Source organism: Schistocerca nitens, chromosome 1 (genome assembly GCF_023898315.1).
Source record: "Schistocerca nitens isolate TAMUIC-IGC-003100 chromosome 1, iqSchNite1.1, whole genome shotgun sequence".
Lineage (NCBI taxonomy): Eukaryota > Metazoa > Arthropoda > Insecta > Orthoptera > Acrididae > Schistocerca > Schistocerca nitens.
The window spans coordinates 920,550,849-920,577,349 of NC_064614.1; the positions used below are offsets into that span (position 1 = coordinate 920,550,849).

General features: G+C 44.0%; 1 protein-coding gene across 3 annotated transcripts in view; it reads right to left on the reverse strand.

Annotated features, from left to right (window-relative positions):
- The window catches only part of LOC126192404 (protein similar), a 734,705-nt gene that overhangs the window by 143,618 nt on the left and 564,586 nt on the right, over positions 1 to 26,501 (reverse strand). For all 3 annotated transcript variants that reach the window (XM_049932602.1, XM_049932600.1, XM_049932601.1), the window contains exon 7: positions 24,313 to 24,460. In XM_049932602.1, coding sequence (XP_049788559.1) covers positions 24,313 to 24,460 — 148 coding nt within the window. The remainder of the gene's footprint in view (positions 1 to 24,312; positions 24,461 to 26,501) is intronic.

Sequence of the window (26,501 nt, forward strand, 5' to 3'; positions counted from 1 at the left end):
TTTGTCTTTCTTCAGTCACATCACCAAGTCTAGGTAGTACGATCAACATTGTTCACATTTCTCTCGCACACACATTGATCTCTGAAGTCTGTTTTTACCAGTTTTATCCATTCACCTGTAAATAATTGGTGTCACCACTTTGCAACCTTGACTTATTAAACAGTTCGGAGCAATGACTGACTGTGTCGGCATGACAATGCACCCTGTCATAAATCAGCAACTGTCAGGCAAGGATTGTGGACAATAAAATTCGCAAAATGTACTGACCTGTTCAGAGTCCCGAGCTGAACCCAATGGAAAACGTTGAGGATGAGCTAGAAGTTCGACTTTGCTCCAGACCCCACCGTCTGACACCACTACTTTCTCTGGTTTCGGCTCTTGAGGAGGGATGGGCTACCATTCGACCACAATGATTCAAACCGAAAGTTGCCTCAACACAGTTCGAGTCGCCATAATGGCGAATGTTGGACACACCTATCATTAATATCCACAAGTAAGTGACCGGATACATATGATCACATCTCGCGTCCGTTCCCTGCCTTAATTCAGTACACCGATGAAGTCTGCGTGGTGGTGGTGGTGGTCATGAGGCTCGGCTGTGGCGAGGGCGGCGCGCACTGCAGCGGCCAGAGCGGCGGGTAGTCGAAGCGGCGACCGCCCAGGAATAGAGGCGGGGCAACGGCCGCGCTCAGGCCAGCCTTGAGCGGCAGCCGGTCCGGCGCCGGGGAGCACCAGTCGATACGTCCACCTCGGCCACCGGCAAAAACACTTTGCTCTGCTCGCACACAGCTTCCCAAGATTGAATAAGGGCCTAACTTTTCCCCTTCCACGGGGTCTCTCTCTTCTGCTCTCGGTACTAGTCCCAGCCTCCCTTGCCAGCAATCGAAGGAAGTGCACTTAGGCCGAGCAAAATAAATCAGCGGCACTGAAGATCACAGACCGAAGAAACAGTGATGATTTCAAAAGTTCCACTAATGAGTCCTTTCCCCATTTCTCAGACCAGACAAGAACTACTGGCGACTGTTGGTAGTTTCAACTTATCTCGAGTAAAGTGAGCACCTCCCTAAGGCTCGTTTAGAGACCACTGAATAGGCTTTGTCTTTATGAAAGCGGTATGTCCTTGTCTTCTTCCAACCTAAGAAGCGAAACGCCATTTAAATCATGGGTCGACCAAAAGTTCAGCATATTCACAGCATAGAGCCAGAGGAAGATATATAGTTAGAAAAACCCCAAACACCAAGTGGATATTACATTCAATCACTTTAGACTTCTAAAGACAACGAGTAGTCTTTACCTTGTAGTGATTATGAATTTCACAGCACACATGGCTGTGAGTGGTAGCCGCGTGGTCTCGGGCGCCTTGCCACGGTTCGTGCGGCTCCCCCCGTCGGAGATTTGAGTCCTTCCTCTGGCTTGGGTGTATGTGTTGTCCTTAGTTTAAGTTAGATTAAGTAGTGTGTAAACCTAGGGACTGATGGCCTCAATAATTTGGTCCCATAGGAACTTACCATCACCAAACAAATACATGGTAGAAGGAAGTAGTACAGTTGTTTATACGTGTGGGCGTGATGCCTGACACACCTGGAACCACGAAGTGGTGCAACGACATGTGATGCGTGACTTTGGTATTTATTTACACCACTTCACAGGTATAACATAGCAGACCTTCCAACATGACAATTTATCTTTCATTCCCTTGTATATTTCATTTCAGTAGTTGAGTAATTTGTAATGAAGCTCCTACAGATGAAAGCGAATTAAACTCCAATAAAAAAGAGGACTTGTCCACAGAATAATAGTAACAATTATAATAATAATGAAACAATTGCATGCATATTCCTTGGAAGACCACATCCCTCCAACAAACGGGACACAAACAACCTACAGCTGTAACTACAGCTAAGCCTAGCGCTCTCTTTTACGACCAACAAACACCGATAAAACAGATGCAGCTAACAATATAACATTCTTACATGGCAAGTAAAATGATGAAGCAGCTCGGAAAAAACTAAAGAGGTTAATTGTGTGTAGCAAGTGCAAACTGAGTCCATCGGTGTCATAACTGCCTCCCTGGAATCAATACTGCACAACCGAAGGAGAGCTCTGTCTCATATACCAGGAAGCAGTAAATACGATGAATTTACAGAGCACAGGATTATTTAGAAATGCTAATATCTCGCTGCTGAACATGCTGGAAGCACTTATCAGTAGGCCTCAAACCCAACATACTTAAACAGAAGTCCTCAAAATCAAGTTGATGACAGTAACTTAATGTCGAGCCGCTTACGGCCTGGTGCAAGCCTTTTGACTTGACAGCACTTCGGCGGTTTGCATGATTGTATCTGAAGTGTTGATGTTTTACAGTACGAGACTCTCTTGAGTATAACACTGAACTTCGGTCATTATGTTGACGGTAAAAATACAGAACATCAAACCCGGTAACAGCACACTGCCTGCTTCTCTCGAGTAGCACCAACGTAGTCTCCAAGCAAATCTCCGTACGACTGATAAATCACCAGCCGCAATGGGACCTGCTTTCACTTTAGGAGACACTATAGAGAAATATGGCGGTTGAGCAAGGCTGCTGGTGCAGTCTCTGGTGCTTCTCAGCGCCTCTTCACTCGATGTTGGCGATATACTGGTGATTAAAATTTCATACAGCATCAGAATTTGAATCGGCTACTTCCAGACAACGTTAGGCGCTACCGTGGGGTAGTTTCCTGTATCACCGATACAGACTAACAGACGTTGATCGATAACGACCTTCACTGTGTCCTGTAAGAAGAGAGAGATAGGTTACAGAATCAAACCTCAAGGCGATATCGACGTCATTGGAGGTGGAACACAAGCTCAGTCGATCGATGCGTAAGGATGGAATCTGTCGTGGCCTTGTTCCCTCTTTGATATGGGGGAATGAAATTTGAATCGCAACACATCCTCTTCATTTTTACTGGGTGCTCCTTGCATTTACTTTACTAGTAAATTGCTCAAGAATTTTATACATCATTCAGCATCTTTACGATGCTTCTTATTCTTTTGCAATGCGTGATTACATAAACGTACACGGCGCTTTCCGAATGGCTTTCAGGATGTATTTCAGAGCCAGAGCCAATCAAAGTGCTTTCGCTTTAAATGAAATGCAACGATCGTATGCTGCCAGCGCTTTATAATAATAATGGTAGTATTAATAATATAGCAGCTATGGAACGAAATGTCGAATACTTTTGTCACGAATTAATGACCGAGTTCATTCTGAATAATACTTCTCATGCAACACCGCATTCCTGTTGAAGGTGACAGTTATCTCCACAAATAAATACAGCAGTTCATTTATACTTCGCGAACCTCGTATCGCTACTGCAGTATTTCTACACGGGCTTTTCACTTGAACCAAAGCTCACTTTTCAAGTGCCATCTTCACGAGAGATTCACGGCTACACATTCTGGTACTTAATTTACGAGGTGTGGTCCGCGTCAGATGAAGTAAGAATTTATAAGAGGGGGCGGTTGCCGCCGTCCGTGCCAGGGAACTGCCTGCTACATATGTTACCAGCAACGCACCAAGCGCACACGCTCGGGTCTAGCCGGCAGCGCCGAAGGGAACGAACGAAACTCGGCGGAGTGGAGATGAGACATAACATGGTACTTGAGCTTCTCCCTCTTTCTACGCAGAAGTACAAACGGGAACTGTGCCAGCTAACGGATGTATCTTAGCATTCTGTGACATAGGCTCGGTAGATACTGCTGTTCGTCATTTTGATGGCAGCGTCAGACTTTCACAAGGTTTATAAAAAAAAAATCGTGGAACAGAGAATTTGTAAAATAGTTCCTAACTGCTAGATAGACGTGCATATACTGATAACATTAGTACCCATTCCCAATGCCGCTAACGAACACATAAAATTTGGAAGTCTACGGGATATTTAAGAGCGCTAGTATCGCCTGTGGTCGAAATTCGACAAATTGTGTCGCTGTCTTAAAAATGCAACTACGCAAAACAAGGTGAACGATCATACGTAGATACATAATAATAAAGAATGTCGTCTATTTTAAAGTGATACAATCCACGTAAAACTGGGACTGAAATTTTAGCCTCGGTACTGACCACAGTAAATGCTGCATTGTAGCTACGAATATTATTGAAACAATTCTTTGATTTCTCTTTAATTCTTCTTAATTGTTCACGAGTCCTTGATGCAGTGCGTTGAAAACTAAAGTTTTGTGTTAAGGTGGCAAAGTCTCTTTTCCCTTAGGACAAAACAATGTGAATGCCTTTGTAATAACGTAAAGTAACGTCTGAAATCAGCATTTTAAAATCATCAGACTGCAGTTATAACTCTCAAAATTATTTGGAATTACGTTCAGTGCACATTTAAGTCTATCTTTCAAAACAACACTAGAATTATCATTATTTGTATCCACATTATTCTTATTTTTTGTCTACGCAAAAATTGTGTCTCTCTACCTCTTTTTCTGTCACATCCCACCTGTTACTATTGTTCTTCGAGGCATAGCCTAAAACAATATAGTTTCCGTATAATAAGGGAAGTCATTGGTATTGAAAATGAAGAAACTGAAAACTAGGAACTTAATTAAAATTTTATGGTAACGGTGGTAAATGAACTTAAAGTTAATTCCTTTTAACCTTAGACGGAAGTAAGAGAAAAAACGACGCCAATAAGCACCGTTATGTGTAGTCTGCGCTGCCCCCCCCCCCCACTATAAACTAGCTAGCAGTTGTTGCATTCACATCAGTGAAAAAGTATCTTCCCAATTACGTGGGTTTCACTGTTCTCCTTTCATAATTAATGTTAAAATTGGTACTTCAGCTTTCTACGTTTAAATGTTAATATTAGGATGTGGATACTGATTGTTTAATGCTCGTTTTGTCGTACTGAGTTGTTACTGAAATTATCCTAGCCTTCTGGAGGCACTGAATAAACACATAATGCAGAACCGCAAAAATGTACTGCTGGCTTCAAATGGCTCTGAGCACTATGGGACTCAACATCTGAGATCATCAGTCCCCTAGAACTTAGAACTACTTAAACCTAACTAACCTAAGGACATCACACACATCCATGCCCGAGGCAGGATTCGAACCTGCGACCGTAGCGGTCACGCGGTTCCAGACTGAAGCGCCTAGAACCGCTCGGCCACACCGGCCGGCAATGTAATGCTGAATCATGTCTTACAGGGCTTTTTACCTTTTAGAGGACAATCTCAAAATCTTTCGGCTAGAATGTTAAGAAGGGCTATGACAAGCACACAGAAAAGGAACACTATAATTTCAGTATTTTAATGTGAATTGGTAGCATAAAGGCGAGCATCATTAATATACATCGCGCCTCATTGATATTTAAGCCGAAAAATTTTGCAGTTGTAATGTTAAATACGGTTAGACACAGCGAAGTTCAGAATCAGAAGTTTGCGTTACAATGTTGTAGGCTAGCACAGTGTTTCGGAAAAATTAGGAAGGTTACAGCGACACAATGAGAATAAAAAAATGTACAAGAAGCGTTTATTATATTCATAAATATACAGCACTAATCTGAGATCAACTGTCTCATTTCACAAGCCAGTGGCAGTGATAGAAAATTATTTAAACCTCGCAATACCAAAATGGGGAGGGAAGTGGTGCGGGGCGGGAAGTGGTGCGGGGCGGGAAGTACTTTACGCCCATACGCCCCTTTTGAAAATATTGTAATCCAGTCCTGTATTTTATATATTGAAATTTTTGAAAATATTTATTGTTTTTAATGACTTCCTATACCTGATTCTGTGTTTTTTTTACGTTTTTCAGTACAATGTAAACAAAAGTTTTAGTAGTGAATGTGAGTTTTTACAACTGTCTCATTCATGCTTTCAGGTTCGGGACATTTCCTACGTATCTATGCATCTTTAAAATGTATGTTTTGAATGGCAGTCACACAGCAATGAACGAAATTTGAATTTCTTAATAACTTCTTAAGTGTCATTAAGTACCCCTCCCATTTGGTGTACGCATTAAAGAAAATCCATTGGAATTGCTAAGATTGTGCTTAAGGATATTTTCCGGTTCTGGACCCTTCTTATATATCAGTACATATTCAAAACGTATGTCATTAATAAAAGTTAGAAACAGTTAATTAAATTTCTTTATTCGCCTATTTTTCTCTTTTTTTGTGGTAGGCAGAGAGTACTCGCTCTTGTAGTACGCATTATGGAACACGCGTTGGCATCGCTAGGATTAAATATTGCAGTCATATGGCGGCTAGAACCTGTTTTATAAATTCCGTATCCCACCATGCTAGCACTGGTACCGCTAACATTCCACCTACAAACACAGTTCTTCAAATATGGGGACGAGGCACCAGATCGCGACAAAGAAACATAATAATGATCCGAGGGTAACGTCTCTTCAACGTTAGGTCCATTACGTGTGTAGTTGTAGATCGGCAGGAAAAAGGATTATTGACGAAATCGGTTCTAGGCACACCAAATCATCAAATGGTTCAAATGGCTCTGAACACTATGGGACTTAACATCTGAGGTCATCAGTCCGCTAGAACTTAGAACTACTTAAACAGAACTAACCTAGGGACATCACACACATCCATGCAGCAGGCAGGATTCGAACCTGCGACCGTAGCGGTCGCGCGGTTCCAGACTGAAGCGCCCAGAACCTCTCGGCCACACCGGCCGGCACACCAAATCATCACTTACGAGTTTTTCTCAGAATAATTTCGAGAAAACCATGAAAAATGACGCGGTGGCCGAAAGGGGATTTGAGCCCAGTCCCGTCCGAATACGAGTCCAACGCCTTAAACAAAGCGCTTCGCCTCGCTGTATTTCCCAGTTTTCTTACAAAGGAGTATTCCGACCGCTAGTCCTCTATTTTTTGGGTATTTTCTCTTGTTTGTTTAAGTCAAATTTAAAAAAATAATAATTTGCGCTTGAGACAGGAGGATGAGCCGGAATATCGACTAGGAAAACAATGTGTCGCGCTGATTAAAGGATTCGAGAACATAATTACAGCAGTCCTCATTAATATACAGCAGCGATGAAATATATCCAATGTTGGTACTATACTTGTTACGCCGTCTTTAATTTGACATATTTTCAGTTGTCATGTAATTAAGGCAGCAATGGTACTTCTCTAAATGCAACATTGTTTAGTTATTAAAAACACCCCACCGTTAGCAGTGTTCGAACAAAATGTACATTTACGTCTTATTTTTTATTTGTAAGCTCAGTTAGCCGTGAGATTAAATTGAGATCAAGTCTCCTGCCTCTAGTTGCAGATGACGGAGTTTGTTCTTCATTGAGATGTTTCGTGAGCCCATGAAATGCTTATTTTTGGATGTCTCTCGGAAGTCTGATGTGACAGTGGTGGTGGACTTATCATGAATACGGTTCTACAAAAAGAAAGGAATGTAAAATAAACGAAAAGTCATAACACTCTATAGCCAGAACCATCAAGAACGCTGCACAGATCGATTCAAGTTTCAATCTACCACAAGCGTTCTAAAGGATTGGAAAAGGGCACAGGTCATCCCAGTTTACAAGAAGGGACGTCGAACAGATGTGCAGAACTATAGACCTATATCTCTAACGTCGATCAGTTGTAGAATTTTGGAACACGTATTATGTTCGAGTATAATGACTTTTCTGGAGACTAGTAATTTATTCTGTAGGAATCAGCATGGGTTTCGAAAAAGACGGTCGTGTGAAACCCAGCTCACGCTATTCGTCCACGAGACTCAGAGGGCCATAGACACGGGTTCCCAGGTAGATGCCGTGTTTCTTGACTTCCGCAAGGCGTTCGATACAGTTCCCCACAGTCGTTTAATGAACAAAGTAAGAGCATATGGACTATCAGACCAATTGTGTGATTGGATTGAAGAGTTCCTAGATAACAGAACGCAGCATGTCATTCCGAAGTAAGAGTGATTTCAGGTGTGCCGCAGGGGAGTGTCGTAGGACCGTTGCTATTCACAATATACATAAATGACCTTGTGGATAACATCGGAATTTCACTGAGGCTTTTTGCGGATGATGCTGTAGTATATTGAGAGGCTGTAACAGTGGAAAATTGTACTGAAATGTAGGAGAGGATCTGCAACGAGTTGACGCATGGTGCAGGGAATGGCAATTGAATCTCAATGTAGACAAGTGTAATGTGCTCTGAATACATAGAAAAAAAGATCCTTTATCATTTAGCTACAATATAGCAGGTCAGCAACTGAAAGCAGTTAATTCCATAAATTATCTGGGAGTAGGTATTAGGAGTGATTTAAAATGGAATGATCATATAAAGTTGATCGTCGGTAATGCAGATGCCAGACTGAGATTCATTGGATGAATCCTAAGAAAATGCAATCCGAAAACAAAGGAAGTACGTTACAGTACACTTGTTCGCCCACTGCTTGACTATTGCTCACCAGTGTGGGATTCGTACCAGATAGGGTTGCCGGCCGAAGTGGCCGTGCGGTTAAAGGCGCTGCAGTCTGGAACCGCAAGACCGCTACGGTCGCAGGTTCGAATCCTGCCTCGGGCATGGATGTTTGTGATGTCCTTAGGTTAGTTATGTTTAACTAGTTCTAAGTTCTAGGGGACTAATGACCTCAGCAGTTGAGTCCCATAGTGCTCAGAGCCATTTGAACCATTTTTGAACCAGATAGGGTTGATAGAAGAGATAGAGAAGATCCAACGGAGAGCAGCGCGCTTCGTTACAGGATCATTTAGTAATCGCGAAAGCGTTACTGAGATGATATATACACTCGAGTGGAAAAATTTGCAGGAGAGACGCTCAGTAGCTCTGTACGGGCTTTTGTTGAAGTTTCGAGAACATTCCTTCACGGAGGAGACAAGCAGTATATTGCTCCCTCCTACGTATATCTCGTGAAAAGACCATGAGGATAAAATCAGAGAGATTAGAGCCCGCACAGAGGCATACCGACAATCCTTCTTTCCACGAACAATACGAGACTGGAATAGAAGGGAGAACCGACAGAGGTACTCAAAGTACCCTCCGCCACACACCGTCAGGTGGCTTGCGGAGTATGGATGTAGATGTAGATGTAGATCTCTCTTTTACCCCTCGGATTCGATAAATTCTGCAAATGTGAGTGGGTTCAAGGTTTGGCGAATATGTGCTGGGAGGATTTGGAATCGCAATATGATCACCCACAGATATTATATTCATTAACTGCTATTGGAGTTTAATCTTCAAACCACATATTTTCGACCCTTTAACTCTAAAAACTGACACAACTTATCAAGAACTAATGATTAATACTGAGACACATTTCTTTGAGCTTCAGACTTGGGTATGAACTACGCTAGCGCAGTTTAGTGACCTTTGAACTTTTCATATCGCATGACTATTTCGTAAATGCATTTTTCATCTAACAGCTGTTTGTAAACATCTTGCGCTAAAGCAATTCATAATTAGTACGGAATGCCACGCTCGTCAGCCATTTTTCACACGTATAGGGTGTTTCACAATTCGTGTTACCCACGTCTAGAGGATGTAGTGGGGACTTAGTAGATCATATTTTACGTAGGAATCCGTGTCCGGAAACTGTTCGTTCCTATGTTACAACGTAAACAAGCTGTACAGATTTTACTCCTATTTACTATGACATTACAACAACTGTTCGATATGACGACCAGCAAGTTTGGTGCACACAGTGTATTTGCGCAATAAGTTCGCAAAAACTCTGTCCAACAGGCGTGGTTTATGGTTAATCACGTCTGCCGCAGGCATGATCGGTCCAACCACATCTTCCTCCAACTGGACAGGGATCTCGTAAACAAGATTCTTCATTGGTCCCACAAGAAAAAGTCCAAAGGGGTTCAATCTGAGGATCTGGGTGGCCAAGGATGTGGTCCACCATGACCGAGCCACCTCGGATGCGAGCTGCGAAATGTACTTCCGCGCCATCATGTTAGAACCACAATTCGTGCAGAATGTCCTTGCACATTTTCCAAAAACTTCGCCAGCACTTTTTGCAGGAATATCAAGTACCTGGCACCCCCTTAGGTGGAGAGAAAGGAGGTACGACCCAATCACATGACCATCACAGCTCCCTGTCCAGACATTGATACCGACGGTGTGCTGAAATCTTCGTGCACACGTGGCTTTGGGGTTTTCTTGATCGCAAAAGTGGCTATTTAGAGAGTTCAAAACACCTCCCCTGTTGAAACACGCTTCGTCGTTGAACATAATTCACCAACGATGTAAAAATCAAGTACAGATATTGGCACGTGGTACAAAATCTGCCGGGAGCATGGCGTGTAGCTACTGAGGGTGATACGGGTGGAGTTGCTGTTCATGCAACACACGCCAGACAGACGATTGAGACACATCCAAATCACTTGCAATGGTTCGAGTACACGTCGATTGGTTCTCTGCAACTTGCTGAAGCACTTCGTCTTCCAATATGACAGTGCGCCGCCTTCTTGGAGCACCACAGTTTGATCTATTGCCTGTGAATCTCTTACTGTCCCGCAGCCGTTGTTCTACTGCGGCAAACATGGGGTGAGATGACGTCACACGATTTGGAAAGTACTCGTGGTACAGGCTTCCATTACGACGGGTTTCACCGCGAATTAACAACATATCGATATATTCTGCGAACGTGTACTCAGGCGTACTGTTACTGCAGTACAAGTCACTATAATGTCACCTGACGCACCACCAGTAAGAATGAAAACAAGACAGATGGAAACAGACAACACGTGACATCGCATCATCGTTACAATTCATGAACGTGGGTAGCCTACCATATCAGGCTAACTATGTACGAAATATGTAGCGCGCGACTGACTAGCTCCTCGGACATGGGTTTCTAAGTAAAACTTGATCTACTACGCCCCTATACAACCTCTAGAAGTGTGTAACATGAAACGAGAAACACCTTGTATACGGCTGTGATGTTGATGTGACACAAGCTTCCACGTAACGGCAACGTCATGTGCCCTACAAGTATCGTGCTCCACTGCAGGGGGATCGAGAATTCATTATCTCGAAGGACAAATTGGAATCCACAGACTGGTACTGCGTGTTAAGACAACAATGGTGGTGTAGAATTATTTTTCAGTTACTAACGCGTTGCGGGAGAGGAAACATAGCTTGATTTTGACCGACATAAACTACTAAATGAGATTTGTAATAATGGTTTATTACACAGGTACTCATTCCCAAACTAGGCTAGTGATTCTGGTATTAGGTCTACCGCCTCTAATCAGTCAAGGAAACGATTGGGGGAGGTGTAAATTGTACCTCATAGTCGTAACTGCTTGGTATTCGAACATAATTCCAGGCGGAAACGTTGTGTTGCGACTGTTGTTCCCGTTTCTGATCAGACGAAACGGGCAGCGGAAGTTAACCCCTCCAGCCGAGGTCTATTAAGAGGTCACCGAACAATAAAAACCAGTCAACTGACACAGCACAACGCGATGACACACTGCGATCCACGCAAAGTGTATAATAAAGAACTCATCTAAATCATTTATCTTCCTCTGGTTGCATTCTTGCATTCTGTGACCGACTGCTGCACAGCAACAAGATAAAAGTTAGTCCACTATAAACAAAGGCGATTTATGTGCAACGTCTTCCGACTAAATTACATCCTCATTCATATATGCAATTTTCTTAAAGGTTTAAGATTTGAGAGTTAATTAGCTTTGTAGCTACTGTAAAAAGGTTACGGGCCGCGATCCTCTGTTGAATACTGCAGGATTTATTTCATTTATTTATTTATTCCACTGTTACTAGTACGGTTCCTGTAAGCGTGTGCTATTCAACCGTGATCACCATTTCTTCTGAGAATCACTAGAGCTCCAATTAGGTCTCTGCATTTAATTAACCTTTACAGCGCCGTCTGTTCGCCCTTTCTCATTACTGCTAGCGGTAGTCACAGCGCGCAGCGGGTCGAAGATTTTTGGGAAGTACCAAGGGCTGACGAAACCGCTGCCTTAGTGGTCGCGGTGGCGGTTTCTATAAAAGGGAGGTTAGATACTGTTAAGACGTTTAGAAGGTAACACTACAACGCATCACTAGGCACTGCGTCGCCAATGGCACCCTGAGACTGGAGCAATTCGGCTTTAGGAATCACCACTCAACAACACAACAACTCCTCCGCGTAGTCGAACATACGCTGAAGCGCCAAAGAAACTGGAAAGAGGCATGCGTATTCAAATACACAGATATGTAAACAGGCAGAATACGACGCTGCGGTCCGCAACGCCTATAGAAGACAACTGCCTGGCGCAGTTGTAAGATCTGTTACTGTTGCTTCAATGGCAGGTCATCAAGTGAATTTGAACGTGGTGTTATAGTCGGCGCACCAGCGATGTGACACAGCATTTCCGATGTAGCAATAAAGAGGGGATTTTCCCGTACGACCATATCACGAGGGTGCCGAGAATATCAGGAATCCGGTAAAAAATCAAATCTCCGACATCGCTGCGGCCGGAAAAAAGAACGAGACCGACGACAACTGAAGAGAATCGAGAATCGTTCGATGTGACAAAAGTGCAACCCTTCCTCAAATTGCTGCGGAATTCAAGGCTGGGCAATCAACAAGTGTCAGCGTGCGAACTACTCAACGAAACATTATCGATATGGGCTTCCGGAGCCGATGGCCCACTCGTGTACCCTTGATGACTGCACGACACAAAGCTTTACGCATCGCCTGGGCCCGTCAACGCCAACATTGGACTGTTCACGACTGGGAACATTTTGCCTGATCGAACGAGTCTCATTTCAAATTGTATCAAGCGGAGGGACGTGTACGGATATGGAGACAAGCTCAGGAATCCATGGACTCTGCTTGACAGCATCGGACTGTTCAAGATGGTGGAGGCTCTGCAATGCTGTGGGGCGAGTGCAGTTGGAGTAATATAGGACGCCTAATATGTCTAGGTACGACTATGACAGGTGACAAAACGTACGTAAGCATACTGTCTGATCACCTGCATCCATTCATGTCCATTGTGCATTCCGACGGATTTGGGCAATTCCAGCAAGACAATGCCACACCCCACACGTCCAGAATTGCTACAGAGTGGCTCCAGGAATACGTTTCTGAGATTAAACACTTCCGCTGGCCACCAAACTCCCCAGACATGAACATTATTGAGCATATCTGGGATGCCTTGAAACGTGCTGCTCAGAAAAATGGTTCAAATGGCTCTGAGCACTATGCGACTTAACTTCTGAGGCTATCAGTTCCCTAGAACTTAGAACTACTAAAACCTAACTAACCTACGGACATCACACACATCCATGCTCGAGGCAGGATTCGAACCTGCGACCGTGGTGGTATCGCGGTTCCAGACTGACGCGCCTAGAACCGCACGACCACACCGGCCGGCCGTGCTGCTCAGAAGATATCTCCACCACCATTTGTAGTGTATTTACTATAATGCAACATTTAATTAGATACTAGAATTTTCCCTGTGGCTTCATCTGTGTACATGTATGTCATCTGAAATGTTCACAACTCTTGGTCCATCTCCTCCTAACCCTTCTCTCTCCATTACGTCCTCGCACCCCCATCTGTCCATCTTCCCCTTCCACTTCTCAGCCCATTTCCTCTTCCTTCCTTTTTCTGTCCATCTCCACCTCCCCCCCTCCTCCTGTCTATCTAGTCCTCCTCTCTCTCTCTCTCTGCCCACCTCCTCCACATTCTCTCTCTCTCTGTGTATCCCCTCCTGTCCCCTCTTTTCTATCCATCTCAACTTTCCCCTGCACATGTCCACCCGAACGTCCAGCGTCGTAATGTGCCAACGCCATTCAACCAACTCGCACAATGTAATATTTCGTCCTTGCCATAATGAACGTAGCACTTGTACATAGGTATACGGGGGACGAAAACGTAAAGTATTCCTCATTGGATGAGTACAGTGTTACATGCCTGTGCTAAGAGCCTGGCGTACATCTGGTGACCTCACGACATGGAGCACTCTCTGTGTGTACAATCGCAATGCATGCAGCATACTTGCTATGATGCACTTCGGAAGTGACACATTGTTGTCTGTGGAAAGATAGGAATGGAAGTGTGTACGCTGTGGCGAGGGGTGGGGGGCAATACATCCGCATACGGCAGGTTGCCTACGCAATTGCCCCTAAGGGGCATGTAGAGCAGGTCGATACTATTCCCACACAGCATATCTGTTGCGCAGGGCAGCCTATACGGCTCGGACTTAAAATCGTCGCATATCTATATCTCCCTATATATTAGAGCTAGAGCGTTACAAAACCCCCTATGTTGGTCTTCTCAGGGCAAGAGGTTTGTGTGCCAAATTTGGTCCCCTTCGGTCCAGTGTCTGGGTGGAGTTCCCAGACACACACAAACACATAAGATGTGTAATATTTCTCGTCAATATAGCCCATTTAACTACTGTTTGTCTATAATACTTTATTTTTATTCAACAAGTTACAAAATTTTAAAAAGTTACTCAATTTTCACAGAAAAAACTGCAGGAAGGTTGTTTTACGGTTGGAGGTAGCTTCAGAATTCCGTCAAGGGCGCAGGATCACCTCAGTACGGCTCTGAAGCTACTGTTGCAAACGCACAGAAGGCACTACTACTGCGGGCAGCAACTAAGGGCGTGGAACCTTGTCACAAATGCGAGGGACAAAAGGTGCGGGAAATGCGACAAAATGGCTGCGGCTTGAGAGAGCATTTTGGTGGCTATTAGCGGCGGGGCGCTGTAACGCAGATACGTTGAGTGCCCCTGGGAAAACCGGCTGCAGCGCCGCGCTGCTGTCGCTGTCGCCGTCTGCGATAGACAGGCCGCCATAGCCGAGACCACGGCAGCCTCCCTGTCGCGGTTCGCGTTACCACCAGCTCCAGTGTCGCACGCTCGCCCTCCTCATCGGCTGCGTCGCAGTTTGGGTGCACTCGGGGTTTTACTGCAACCGCGCAATACAGGGTACTGCCCTCAGAAATGAGACTGCACCGTCAGAGTGCACGATATACAGTGGTCAAAACAAAAGTTGCATGCTGCTGAAACTGTAAAACTGAACAATGTGATCCAGAAAAATTTTACAATGTCAGCACAGGTTTGTTTTAAATGTAATTATAGCGGAAACAGTCCATATTTCCACTGTGAGGGGGCATTATGTGCAATCTGTGGCAACAGTGTCACCTGTAACCATTGCAGTACTTATGCTGTGTATCATCAAGAGAGTTGTGTTGCTTCAGGATGGTTTGGACAACAATAACGTACGATCAGAGGCTCTGTATAGTCACTGAGGTAGCGAATGACACAGGTGTACGTTGCAGTGACGTCGCTGTGAGTCAGAGTAATCTCTCTAGAATCTAGAACAAGTTTCTAGCGACAGGATCAGTCACACTAGTGGCCGCGAAAAAAAAAAAAAAAAAACAGGTGTGCAGGACTGATACCGGAATGTTGTTGTTGTAGTCTTCAGTCTTGAGACTGGTTTGATGCAGCTCTCCATGCTACTCTATCCTGCGCAAGCTTCATCTCCCAGTACCTACTGCAACCTACATCCTTCTGAATCTGCTTAGTGTATTCATCTCTTGGTCTCCCTTTACGATTTTTACTCTCCACGCTGCCCTCCAATACTAAATTGGTAATCCCTTGATGCCTCAGAACATGTCCTACCAACCGATCCCTTCTTCTAGTCAAGTTGTGGCACAAACTCCTCTTCTCCCCAATTCTATTCATTACCTCCTCATTAGTTATGTGATCTACCCATCTAATCTTCAGCATTCTTCTGTAGCACCACATTTCGAAAGCTTCTATTCTCTTCTTGTCCAATCTATTTACCGTCCATGTTTCACTTCCATACATGGCTACACTCCATACAAATACTTTCAGAAACGACTTCCTGACACTTAAATCTATACTCGATGTTAACAAATTTTTCTTCTTCAGAAACGCTTTCCTTGCCATTGCCAGTCTACATTTTATATCCTCTCTACTTCGACCATCATCAGTTATTTTGCTCCCCAAATAGCAAAACTCCTTTACTACTTTAAGTGTCTCATTTCCTAATCTAATTCCCTCAGCATCACCCGACTTAATTCGTGTACATTCAATTATCCTCGTTTAGCTTTTGTTGATGTTCATCTTATATCCGCCTTTCAAGACACTGCCCATTTCCGTTCAACTGCTCTTCCAAGTCCTTTGCTGTCTCTGACAGAATTACAATGTCATCGGCGAACCTCAAAGTTTTTATTTCTTCTCCATGGACTTTAATACCTACTCCGAATTTTTCTTTTGTTTCCTTTACTGCTTACTCAATATACAGATTGAATAACATCGGAGAGAGGCATATAACAGCAAATAGACACCACCAACACGATACGGCACGTCTACAGCGATAGTTCCAAACAGCTACAGGAGTGCATGTGCCAACACAAATGATACGAAATGGGCTCCAAAAGTAAGGATTACATGTCAGAAGACCTTAAGGCTCCTCCTCTATATCGAGCTCGCAGAGCGGCTTGCGTCGCAGGGGCACGAAATGATTCTTTGCGGGCTACACGGCAGTTGGACACAACGCTCTTTTCTGATGAGGCCCTGACAATATTGATAATCGTATGTGGAGGCACCGAAGAAAAAGTTTACACCGAATTCTCTCGTAGACCGCCACCTTTATGAAGGCGGTTCAGTCATGTTTCAGTGTGCAACCACATATGGCAGCAGGACACGTGTTGTGCCAATACACGAGAAGATGACTGATGTGAATTGTCGGGACGAAATCCTTGCACGCACTGTGACCCCGTTTGGTAAACATACTGGAGCGTGATTTACGCTGATGGACGACAATGCAAGCCCCCATCGTCACAATCTTGTGAACACCTTCATAATCAGTATACAAACAATGGAATGACCTCCACATTCTACAAATCTCAGCTGCATTGAAAATGAATGGGACACGGAATAACGAGCACTTAGCAATCGGCCTTCCCACAAGAGAGAACACAGAGGTCGCTGTGGAGGAATGGAGCAATAACCAACAGGTTTTCCTGGACTATATGGTAAAGAATATGCCTAACCGCATTCAAAAGTGTCTCCAGTTACGAGGAGGGCAAACTAGTCCACAAAGAATGTATTATGCAAGATGACAATCCGAAGAAACTGTAGTGTCTGCAGTGGTATTCTTCGTAAGGTTTATTTATTTATTTATTTTGCTTGTGTTTGTCAAGTGGTGATTTTCGTCTTCTTGTGACTGTATCTGACAATACAAAACCAGTTTTGTTTCCTATTATAGACAATAAAGAAATAAGCAACATTCACTCTGACTGCTGTACACTGTCTGCCCAAGAAGTTCCGACACTGAATTTATTCTTGATGTATAGGCGAGGTCGACGCAAAACTAACAACTGTAAAAAACACAAGTGCATTCGACCAGTCAGCTGTAAATGTGCAGCTTTTAAGTAATGGACATGTGACCGTAGTGTGTCAACGTAATTGTCTCGCAAATCGCAATGGCGCAACATCTCTAAATCAAGAGTTGAAGGCATTCTCCGTATTGTTTTGAAGAAGAGAAAACTGTGTGCAAAGTTTGTCGCACACACCCCGACTCCCGAACAAATAGACGCGTGGACGTCTGTCGTCACTTGATTGAAATAAAAAAACGTGGACAACTTTTTCCCGAAAAAAATGCGACGGACGATGAGATTTGGTGTCAGCAATACGAAACTACTACAAAACGTTAAATTTCAGAAATTCACTTGTAGGGTCAATGCTTTCACGACACACCCGTAATTCAAGACAATGTGACGCGCAAAATGCAAAACAGCCCAAAGAAGTACTTTTTCTGACAGTTTCACGTGGTTGTATGAAAATTCTGTCCGTTATACTCAAGCCCGAGGAGATTGTGTAAAACACCTTGAAGTATTAAAATCACTTTCCTAATATTTCTCCATTTTCTTCTTAATCCAGTCTTTATGGACTGACTTAAAGTCGCATTGACATTAGGGTTATTGCCGGCACCACAAGCTATGATCGGAGAAGTTTGGAGAAGGAAATGGGCGTGTTCTTTTCAAAGGAACCACTGCGGCATTCACCTGAAGTGATTAGAGGAAACTGCGGAATACTTGTATCTGGATGTAAGACCAGGTGTTTGAACTGCCTTCCTTCCGAATGTGAGTCCAGTATCCTTATCACTACGCCATCTCAACCAGTCTTAAATATTTCATATGTCGGGCTTAGTGCGCTAATGGTATAGCTCCAGGAACAAGTGTCCTACTCAGGCACCTAAATTCATCAGTCTGTCTTTCAAATGTGTGTGAATTCCTAACGGACCAAGCTGCTGAAGTCATCGGTCGATAGACTTCCACATTACTGAACCTAACTTATGCTAACAACAACAACAACAACAACAACAACAACACACACACACACACACACACACACACACACACACACACACACACACACACACGCCCACACACACACGCCCGAGGGAGGACTGTGGCCGAGCGGTTCTAGGTGCTTCAGTCTGGAACCGCGCGACCGCTACGGTCACAGGTTCGAATCCTCCCTCGGGCATGGATGTGTGTGACGTCCTTAGGTTAGTTAGGTTTAAGTAGTTCTAAGTTCTAGGGGACTGATGACCTCAGCTGTTAAGTCCCATAGTGCTCAGAGCCATTTTTTGGAGGGAGGACTCGAACCTCCGGCGGGAGGGGCCGCGCAATCTGTGACATGGCGCGGTCAGTCTGCTTTTACGCTAGCCTTCAAGTAACAATTATGTGAAGATATGGACCCCCCCCCCCCCGCCCCTCCCGGAAAGATAACTGGGACAGATTAGGGGCACGACACTCCTTGAAAGTGGTGTCCGACTGAAAGAACTTGCAAACAGACGGCTCCAATTCCTATCGAGGGACTCCCAGGCAATCGTGTGATACGAATTCACATTTCTAATTTTGTTTTCGTGGCGTGTAGGTGCAGAATTTGTGTCATTGAAGACATACCAACGGACTTTAAGAATATCATTCACACAATACCGGAGATAACAAACGCAGATAAATGAATAAATGAGAGGATTATCGCACAATCACCTTAACAGCTCATGCACCCAAGTTGCTGACAAGCGTAATGAGCAGAACAACGGAAAAAACTGAGGACCGGTTACATGTTTTGCTCGAGGATAGGTACAGGCAAAGGAGGGGCAATTTTGAAGTTGCTCTTGACAATGGAGGGAAGACTTAAGAAAAATCGAGACATTTTCATACGATTTGTAGACGTAGAAAAACTGTTTGGCAATGTAAAATGGTGCAAGATGTTCGAAATTCTCAGAGAGATAAGTGAAGTTATAGGGAAAGACGTGCAACATAAGATATGTGATAGTACCGAGAAGGAGCAATAAGAATGGAAACCCAAAAGTGAAGCGTTCGGATTAGAAAGAGCATAAGGCAAATATATAATCTTTCCCCTATACTGTTCAAATTAAAATGCATCGTCAAATAATATGACTGAGAAGTTTGGCTGATGGCATTGCTACCCCAGTGAAAGCGAGGAAGTCTAAAAGGATCTGCTGAACACACAGAACACGAAATGAGAGTAAAAGAAAGAAACACGAAAGCGAGTAGCATAAATGCTATTAGCGACAAACTTAAGACCAAAATTTGAAATCGTGTATCAGACGAAGTGAGCGAATTCTGCTACCTTGGAAGCAAAATAATGCACGACGGGCGAAGCAAAGAGAGTATAAGAAGCAGACTATTATTGAGAGGGCTTTCCTCGCCAAAAGAAGTCTACAAGTGTCAAAGATAGGTCTTAATTTGAGGTAGAAATTTCTGAGAATGTGCATCTGGCGCATAGCACTGCATGGAAGCCAATCATGCAGCGTGGGAAACTGGAAAAAAAAGAGAATCGAGGAGCTTAAGAAGTGGGATACTGATGACTAAGTATATTGAGAAGACGATAAATGATGTGGTCTTTCAACATTTGCTAGAAGAAGGGAAAATCTGATGGGACATTTGCTATGACGTGAGGAAATGAATTCCAGGGTACTAGTGATTGACAGAGGGCGAAAGCTGTAGGGGAAGGCGGAGATTGGATAATATCCAGCAGGTGGCGGAGAAGTAGGAAGTATAAAGTGAAGATGTTGTCATAATTCTTTCATTACTACAAGTGGAGCCGGGGATAGGTACACGGAAAAGTATCTATGATTTTTGATAGCTAGTACTTCCAACTCTATATCAATACTCTTTCATTCGATACTTTTAAGCTGATACTTTTATTCTCATCAGTGCTTAGTAAGAGGTATCGTACGGAATGATCGTAGTAATTATTTCTTTCTTTCTTATTATGCACTCATAATTTTCACCACGTGACTTATTTACAACTGAACGAGCAATGTCACTGCGAGCGAAGAGTCATAGTACGAAAACATTTAAAAAGATTTGCCAATCCAGGCAACGTTTTGTTCACAACTGGTTCACTTGGAATCAAATTATTTTCACTATTTGACTTATTACTTTGTTTTCGTATTGCTGTTTAAAACAGTTTAGGTGCAAGAATTACTGAATAAGCAGACTCAATGGCGCCTACCGCAAGTGAAATTTGGCAGTATTTTGATATACACGATAATAACGAAGTGAAATGCAAAACATGCTTCAAAATTTTGAAGTCTTCGTGAAATACTTCAAACACGAAACAGCATATGAAAACATTGCCTTATTTACCTCTTGTATTATTCTATTCAAAACTTATGAAAATCGACTGTATCCATAGCAGATACAGTTAAAAAACAGTGATTGAAAAACTGAAACCGATGGAGAGACGACGACGAGAGTTTTCGTACTGGAAACTCTCAACTTCCATTTTAAGATGAAACTTCCATCGTCTTGCGTTGTTTTACGTCTGTTCCATACGTATGGTTATAGTTACTTGTAGCAGATTTTTGGAACCTATTGCTGCTACCTAAGTAGTACTTTTTCCGTTTATTTATTTTTTTTTTCTTACTGTCGCAACATGGTAGTCCTGAAGGTGGTGCGCCACTGTAGAGTGAGGGCGATACTAGCCTTTGTTTTCTAAACTCCAGGTGCGTATATAGAGTGTCCCTGCAGGCGATTATTCAGGGATATGACTGGAACGATTATTTGAAGCAAAAAACTCAGTATTCCGAACGGTTTCCCAGATACAACACATTTAATGTACATTCTTATTTATTTTCTGTATAAAGTGTTGCTGTTCATCCACAGGCTGTTGAACTACTCGTACGGAAGAAAAACGGGAACTAGGAAGACTATGCCTGTAGCAAGCTATATGCTAAAAACTCTGGTAAACACTCTACAATCAGGAATTCGACCTGTAGGGAAACGCCGAGGTATTCGCCGACAGTAACACGAGTACTACCATCGCAGAAGCGGAAACACATACCACATCGGGATATTCTTCATCTGTGTACATGTGTGATTTTTTAGCCGGCGCGTGTACAAACAGTTAACCGATGCTTCTCTCTGATACATTCTCAATCTCCAACAATTTCACTCGTAACACGCCATGGGCAACTGTTCGTTCACTGGTTAGTTTAATGGCGTATAAAGATCCCGAGGGAAGAGGTTGAAACAAACGAGGTAGGTTTGGCTTAAATAAAACGTCAAAGAGGTTGGGTGGGAAAGATATGCGACCCAGTTGTCCAAAAAACAAGGATACATTAAATGTGTTCCATCTCGGAAACCATACGGAATAGTGCATTATGTCCATATGACATAATTAGCTTCAAATGAGTTTCCTGTCCTATTCCTGACGACTGCCTATTCCTCCTAAGACACCCTGTATCTGCAAAGCCAGCAGTACGTTGTAGAACGTACTTGAAGTTTCTCGATGCCGTTCTTTCAGACGCGGTGCAGTTTTCGCGACAGACGTTCGGAGGACTACCGTATTGCATTCCCTGTGTTGTTCAGAAATACGATGCCATGTTCCTTCGGCGTGTCCTAATAAACAGGCACTACGGCGGCTACAGTCATTATGAAACACAGGAAATGTATTCCCAGTTGCGAATATCGACAACCATCGGCTGTATAATGGAATGACGACAGTGAAAATGGACTGGGACTCGAACCCGGGTTTCCCGCTTATCGCGAATGGTCGCCTCAACATTAGGCTATGCGAAGGGACATTGCATCGTACTTCTGAGCACCATACGCACTGCAATATCTTTTTTTATCCACCGCCACCGGACAAGAGACTTTCAATTGAAATGTCTCCCCTGTATGGGAATATACATAATGGATGTTCGACTGTAGGTTGTAGACACGTGATTGACGACATATGGAAGTATGGGTCTGGCCGTGAAGCGTTGTCGGATAGCCTAATAGTAAGGCGACCGCTCGCGGTAAGCGGGAAATCTGCGTTCGAGTGCTGGTCCGACACGAATTTTCATTATACGCTACCGGCCATTAAAATTGCTGCACCACGAAGATGACGTGCTACAGACGCGAAATTTAACCGACAGAAAGAAAATACTGTGATATGCAAATGATTAGCTTTTCAGAACATTCACACAACGTTGGCGCCGGTGGCGACACCTACAACGTGCTGACGTGAGGAAAGTTTCCAACCGATTTCTCATATACATAAACAGCAGTTGACCGGCGTTGCCTGGTGAAACGTTGTTGTGATGCCTCGTGTAAGGAGGAGAAATGCGCACCATCAGGTTTCCGACTTTGATAAAGGTCGGATTGTAGCCTATCGCGATTGCGGTTTATCGTATCGCGACATTGCTGCTCGCGTTGGTCGAGATCCAATGACTGTTAGCAGAATATGGAATCGGTGGGTTCAGGAGGGTAATACGGAACGCCGTGCTGGATCACAACGGCCTCGTATCACTAGCAGTCGAGATGACAGGCACCTCATCCGCATAGCTGTAACGGATCGTGCAGCCACGTCTCGATCCCTGAGTCAACAGATGGGGACGTTTGCAAGACAACAACCATCTGCACGAACAGTTCGACGATGTTTGCAGCAGCATGGACTATCAGCTCGGAGACCATGGCTGCGGTTACTCTCGACGCTGCATCACAGACAGGAGTCCCTGCAATGGTGTACTCAACGACGAACCTGGGTGCACGAATGGCAAAACCTCATTTTTCCGGATGAATCCACGTTCTGTTTACAGCATCATGATGGTAGCACCCGTGTTTGACAACATCGCGGTGAACGCACATTGGAAGCATGTATTCGTCATCGCCATACTGGTGTATCACCCGGCGTGATGGTATGGGGTGCCATTGCTTACACGTCTCGGTCACCTCTTGTTCGCATTGACGGCACTTTGAACAGTGGACGTTACATTTCAGATGTGTTGCGACCTGTGGCTCTACCCTTCATTCGACCCCTGTGAAACCCTACATTTCAGCAGGATAATGCACGACCGCATGTTGCAGGTCCTGTACGAGCCTTTCTGGATACAGAAAATGTTCGACTGCTGCCCTGGCCAGTACATTCTCCAAATCTCTCACCAATTGAAAACGTCTGCTCAGTGGTGGCCGGGCAACTGGCTCGTCACAATTCGCCAGTCACTACTCTTGATGACCTGTGGTATCGTGTTGAAACTGCATGGGCAGCTGTACCTGTACACGCCATCCAAGCTCTGACTCAATGCCCAGGCGTATCAAGGCCGTAATTACGACCAGAGGTGGTTGTTCTGGGTACTGATTTCTCAGGATCTATGCACCCAAATTGCGTGAAAATGTAATCACATGTCAGTTCTAGTATAATATATTTGTCCAATGAATACCAGTTTATCATCTGCAGTTCTTCTTGGTGTAGCAATTTTAATGCCTAGTTGTGTAATTCCATTATATAGCTGATGGTGTCCATATTCGCAACTGCAAATGCATTTCATACAGTTCCGAGGAAGCTGAAGAGAGAGTCGCAAAGCCCTCTTCGGGTCAATAGAGAGTATGTTTTATTTTATTTATATTTTTTTTAAAGCAAAGATGAGCACTGGTGCAGCAAAATATCGATACATTTCTTTCGGTACTATTATGAGTACGGTACTCATGAGTAAAGTATCGATATTTTTTGTTCGACGTCGTGCTCCTAGATAGTCTCGCAGCTGCGTTGCTAAAATGGTTAAGCTGTTGGCGAGGTCGGGATTGGATGTGAAACGGAGCCGCGTCCTTTTGTAGCCGGCGTCGCGAGTAGAGCGGGGCCTTGGCGAGTGCCAGGTGAGCCAGGGTCGCTTTGATCTGCGAGGCCAGGTGCGGGATGAGTCCCGCCGGCCGGCGCGAGGTGAACGTGCGGCAGAGCAGAGGCGCGGCGCTGCCGATCCGTGTCAGGGTCGGCGCTCGCCGGCTGCGGAGTGCGTGCGTGCGCGCGGTCACGTACCTGATGACGAAGTTGAGGCACACCACGCTGAGCGGCTTCTGGCTCTTGCTGCCGTAGATGAGCGTCGCCTGCGTGAGGACCCACACGTAGCCGCCGTTCTTGGCCAGGAAGCGGTACTGGCCCGTCTCGCATTGGCCCTTGGAGAACACTGCAACAGGGAAGGGAAGAGGGTAGGGCGTCGTCGTACATAGGCCGGCGAGGCGCGGCGCGGCCGCAGTCGCGCGGCGTGCGGCGTGCGCTCCACGGGGCAGGTGGCAGCGGGCAGGTGACAGCGCGGCAAACCAGCCCCGCCTGTGAATCAGCGTGTTGACACGCCGGCCTCCGTGCGGCGGCAGCGATACCGCCGCCAGTTCTAGTTCCGACAGTGACCTGTGAAGTGCTGTGTCCAAGTGCGCCACGTTATATGCTTAGGCTGCCTGTCTCCGTTGTTCCTGCCGGCCAACGGTGCGCTCCAGCTCGGGATCCTGAATGGTGAGATGTATCATAGAAATGTTACGGCAAGCCGGCAGGAACCTAAAATGTGTACGGATACACGTCTCTCTGTCGAAACGTCGTACTGTGAGCCGATTAGACTTTGGGGTTGCAAATGGATGTAGTTAACTTTAATTGATGATGATTTCTGCGGCCCGCGGACAGATGCGAGCCTTTTTCTAACTGATGCCACTTCGACATCTTGTGCGTCCAGATTCCAGAGTAGTAGTTTCCTATAGTGTCGTATTGTTGACAGAAGAGTGTGTCGATTGAATCTGTCTATACAATACCTCTGCTTTGATCCGTGGCGTAACGTTATGGCGAATAACGTCATACGTATGCAACGTAATGACACTCGAGAACGTTTCTATAAATTTTTTACATTTTTTGGGTTGCAGTCTGTGGCGACACACTGGTCTGTGACATACTCCGAAGTATGTTAGGTTGGAAAGTGACTGTGTGGTTGTTAGTGAGCGAAGTAACTAATATGAAAACTTTGTTGATTCAGAAAAATCTTTACTAGTCAAGATCTCAAATATTTTATTACTAATTTCGGATCTACAAGCTATCTTCAGATCTAAAATATAGAAAATTGCATCTAAGAGGTATAGAGTTTTAAATCGTTTATATACAAGTTCCATCACATGCTTTATAACAAATTATACTGATTCGTGTAAAACTGCCAAATGGCGGGTCAAGTGACAACTTGTGTGAAGAGGTTAGTTTGTTTTACAAAACTATGGAACAATGCTGTAAATTATCTTGAAAACATATTTAAATCGTGACAATGACCTTATACTGCACAGAAATATAAGCTGAGAATAAAACTCGTCACTTGTCTTGGACAGTGACATGATCACATAATTCACGTACGTGGACACGGCCATCCTATTTGCTACATTATGTTCTACAGTAGCCTTAGAAGCAGTAACTGTTACGGACTCGGCAGAACTAGATGTCTGTTCCACATTAGAAACCAGTACTATGTAACTTCCATATGTCAACATGAACATCATGTGTCGCTCATGACACAAGCCTCGGTAAACAAGGAAGTGCACGTAATGCGGCAGGCCGAAGACTAACTGATGGTGTTAGTCAAGGCTTACGGGAAGTCAGGTTCTACCAGATGGCGCTAATAACTAATTTTTCTCTTAGCAGACCTAAGGAACAATTAATATAATGACAACATGAATAATTAATTACACAAAACGAAAGAGTAAAATATAATTTGTTGGGTGCCATAAACAAGGCACCATGAAAGTGTTGAAAGCACTAGTAAACACATATTACCTGTGTAAATTTAACGAAGTATAATTACACTTCAAATGAACTATAAGCAACTTCTACACGATAGTATAAGTACTTTATTCTCAAGTAATGTTGCAAATATGACTATACTGTTCACATATCTAAACTGATTGTCAGTAAGCATTAAATATGACGACTATTATTCTGCGTAACAGTTGTAGTCTCAACTCGTATTTCCTAGTAATGTATCTTAGCAGTATAATATTACTGTCACGATTTAAATATGTTTTTAGGATAATTCACATCATTGTTCCACTGGACTGTTCAACAAAAGGTCCTGTTCACACAAATTATGACAAGTGTCCCGCCGATTGGTAGTTGCACAGTAATAAATGTATTCTGTTATAGTATATATCGTGTGATGGAACTTCCATATTAGAAATTCGAACTTTTGTACAACTTTCTATACT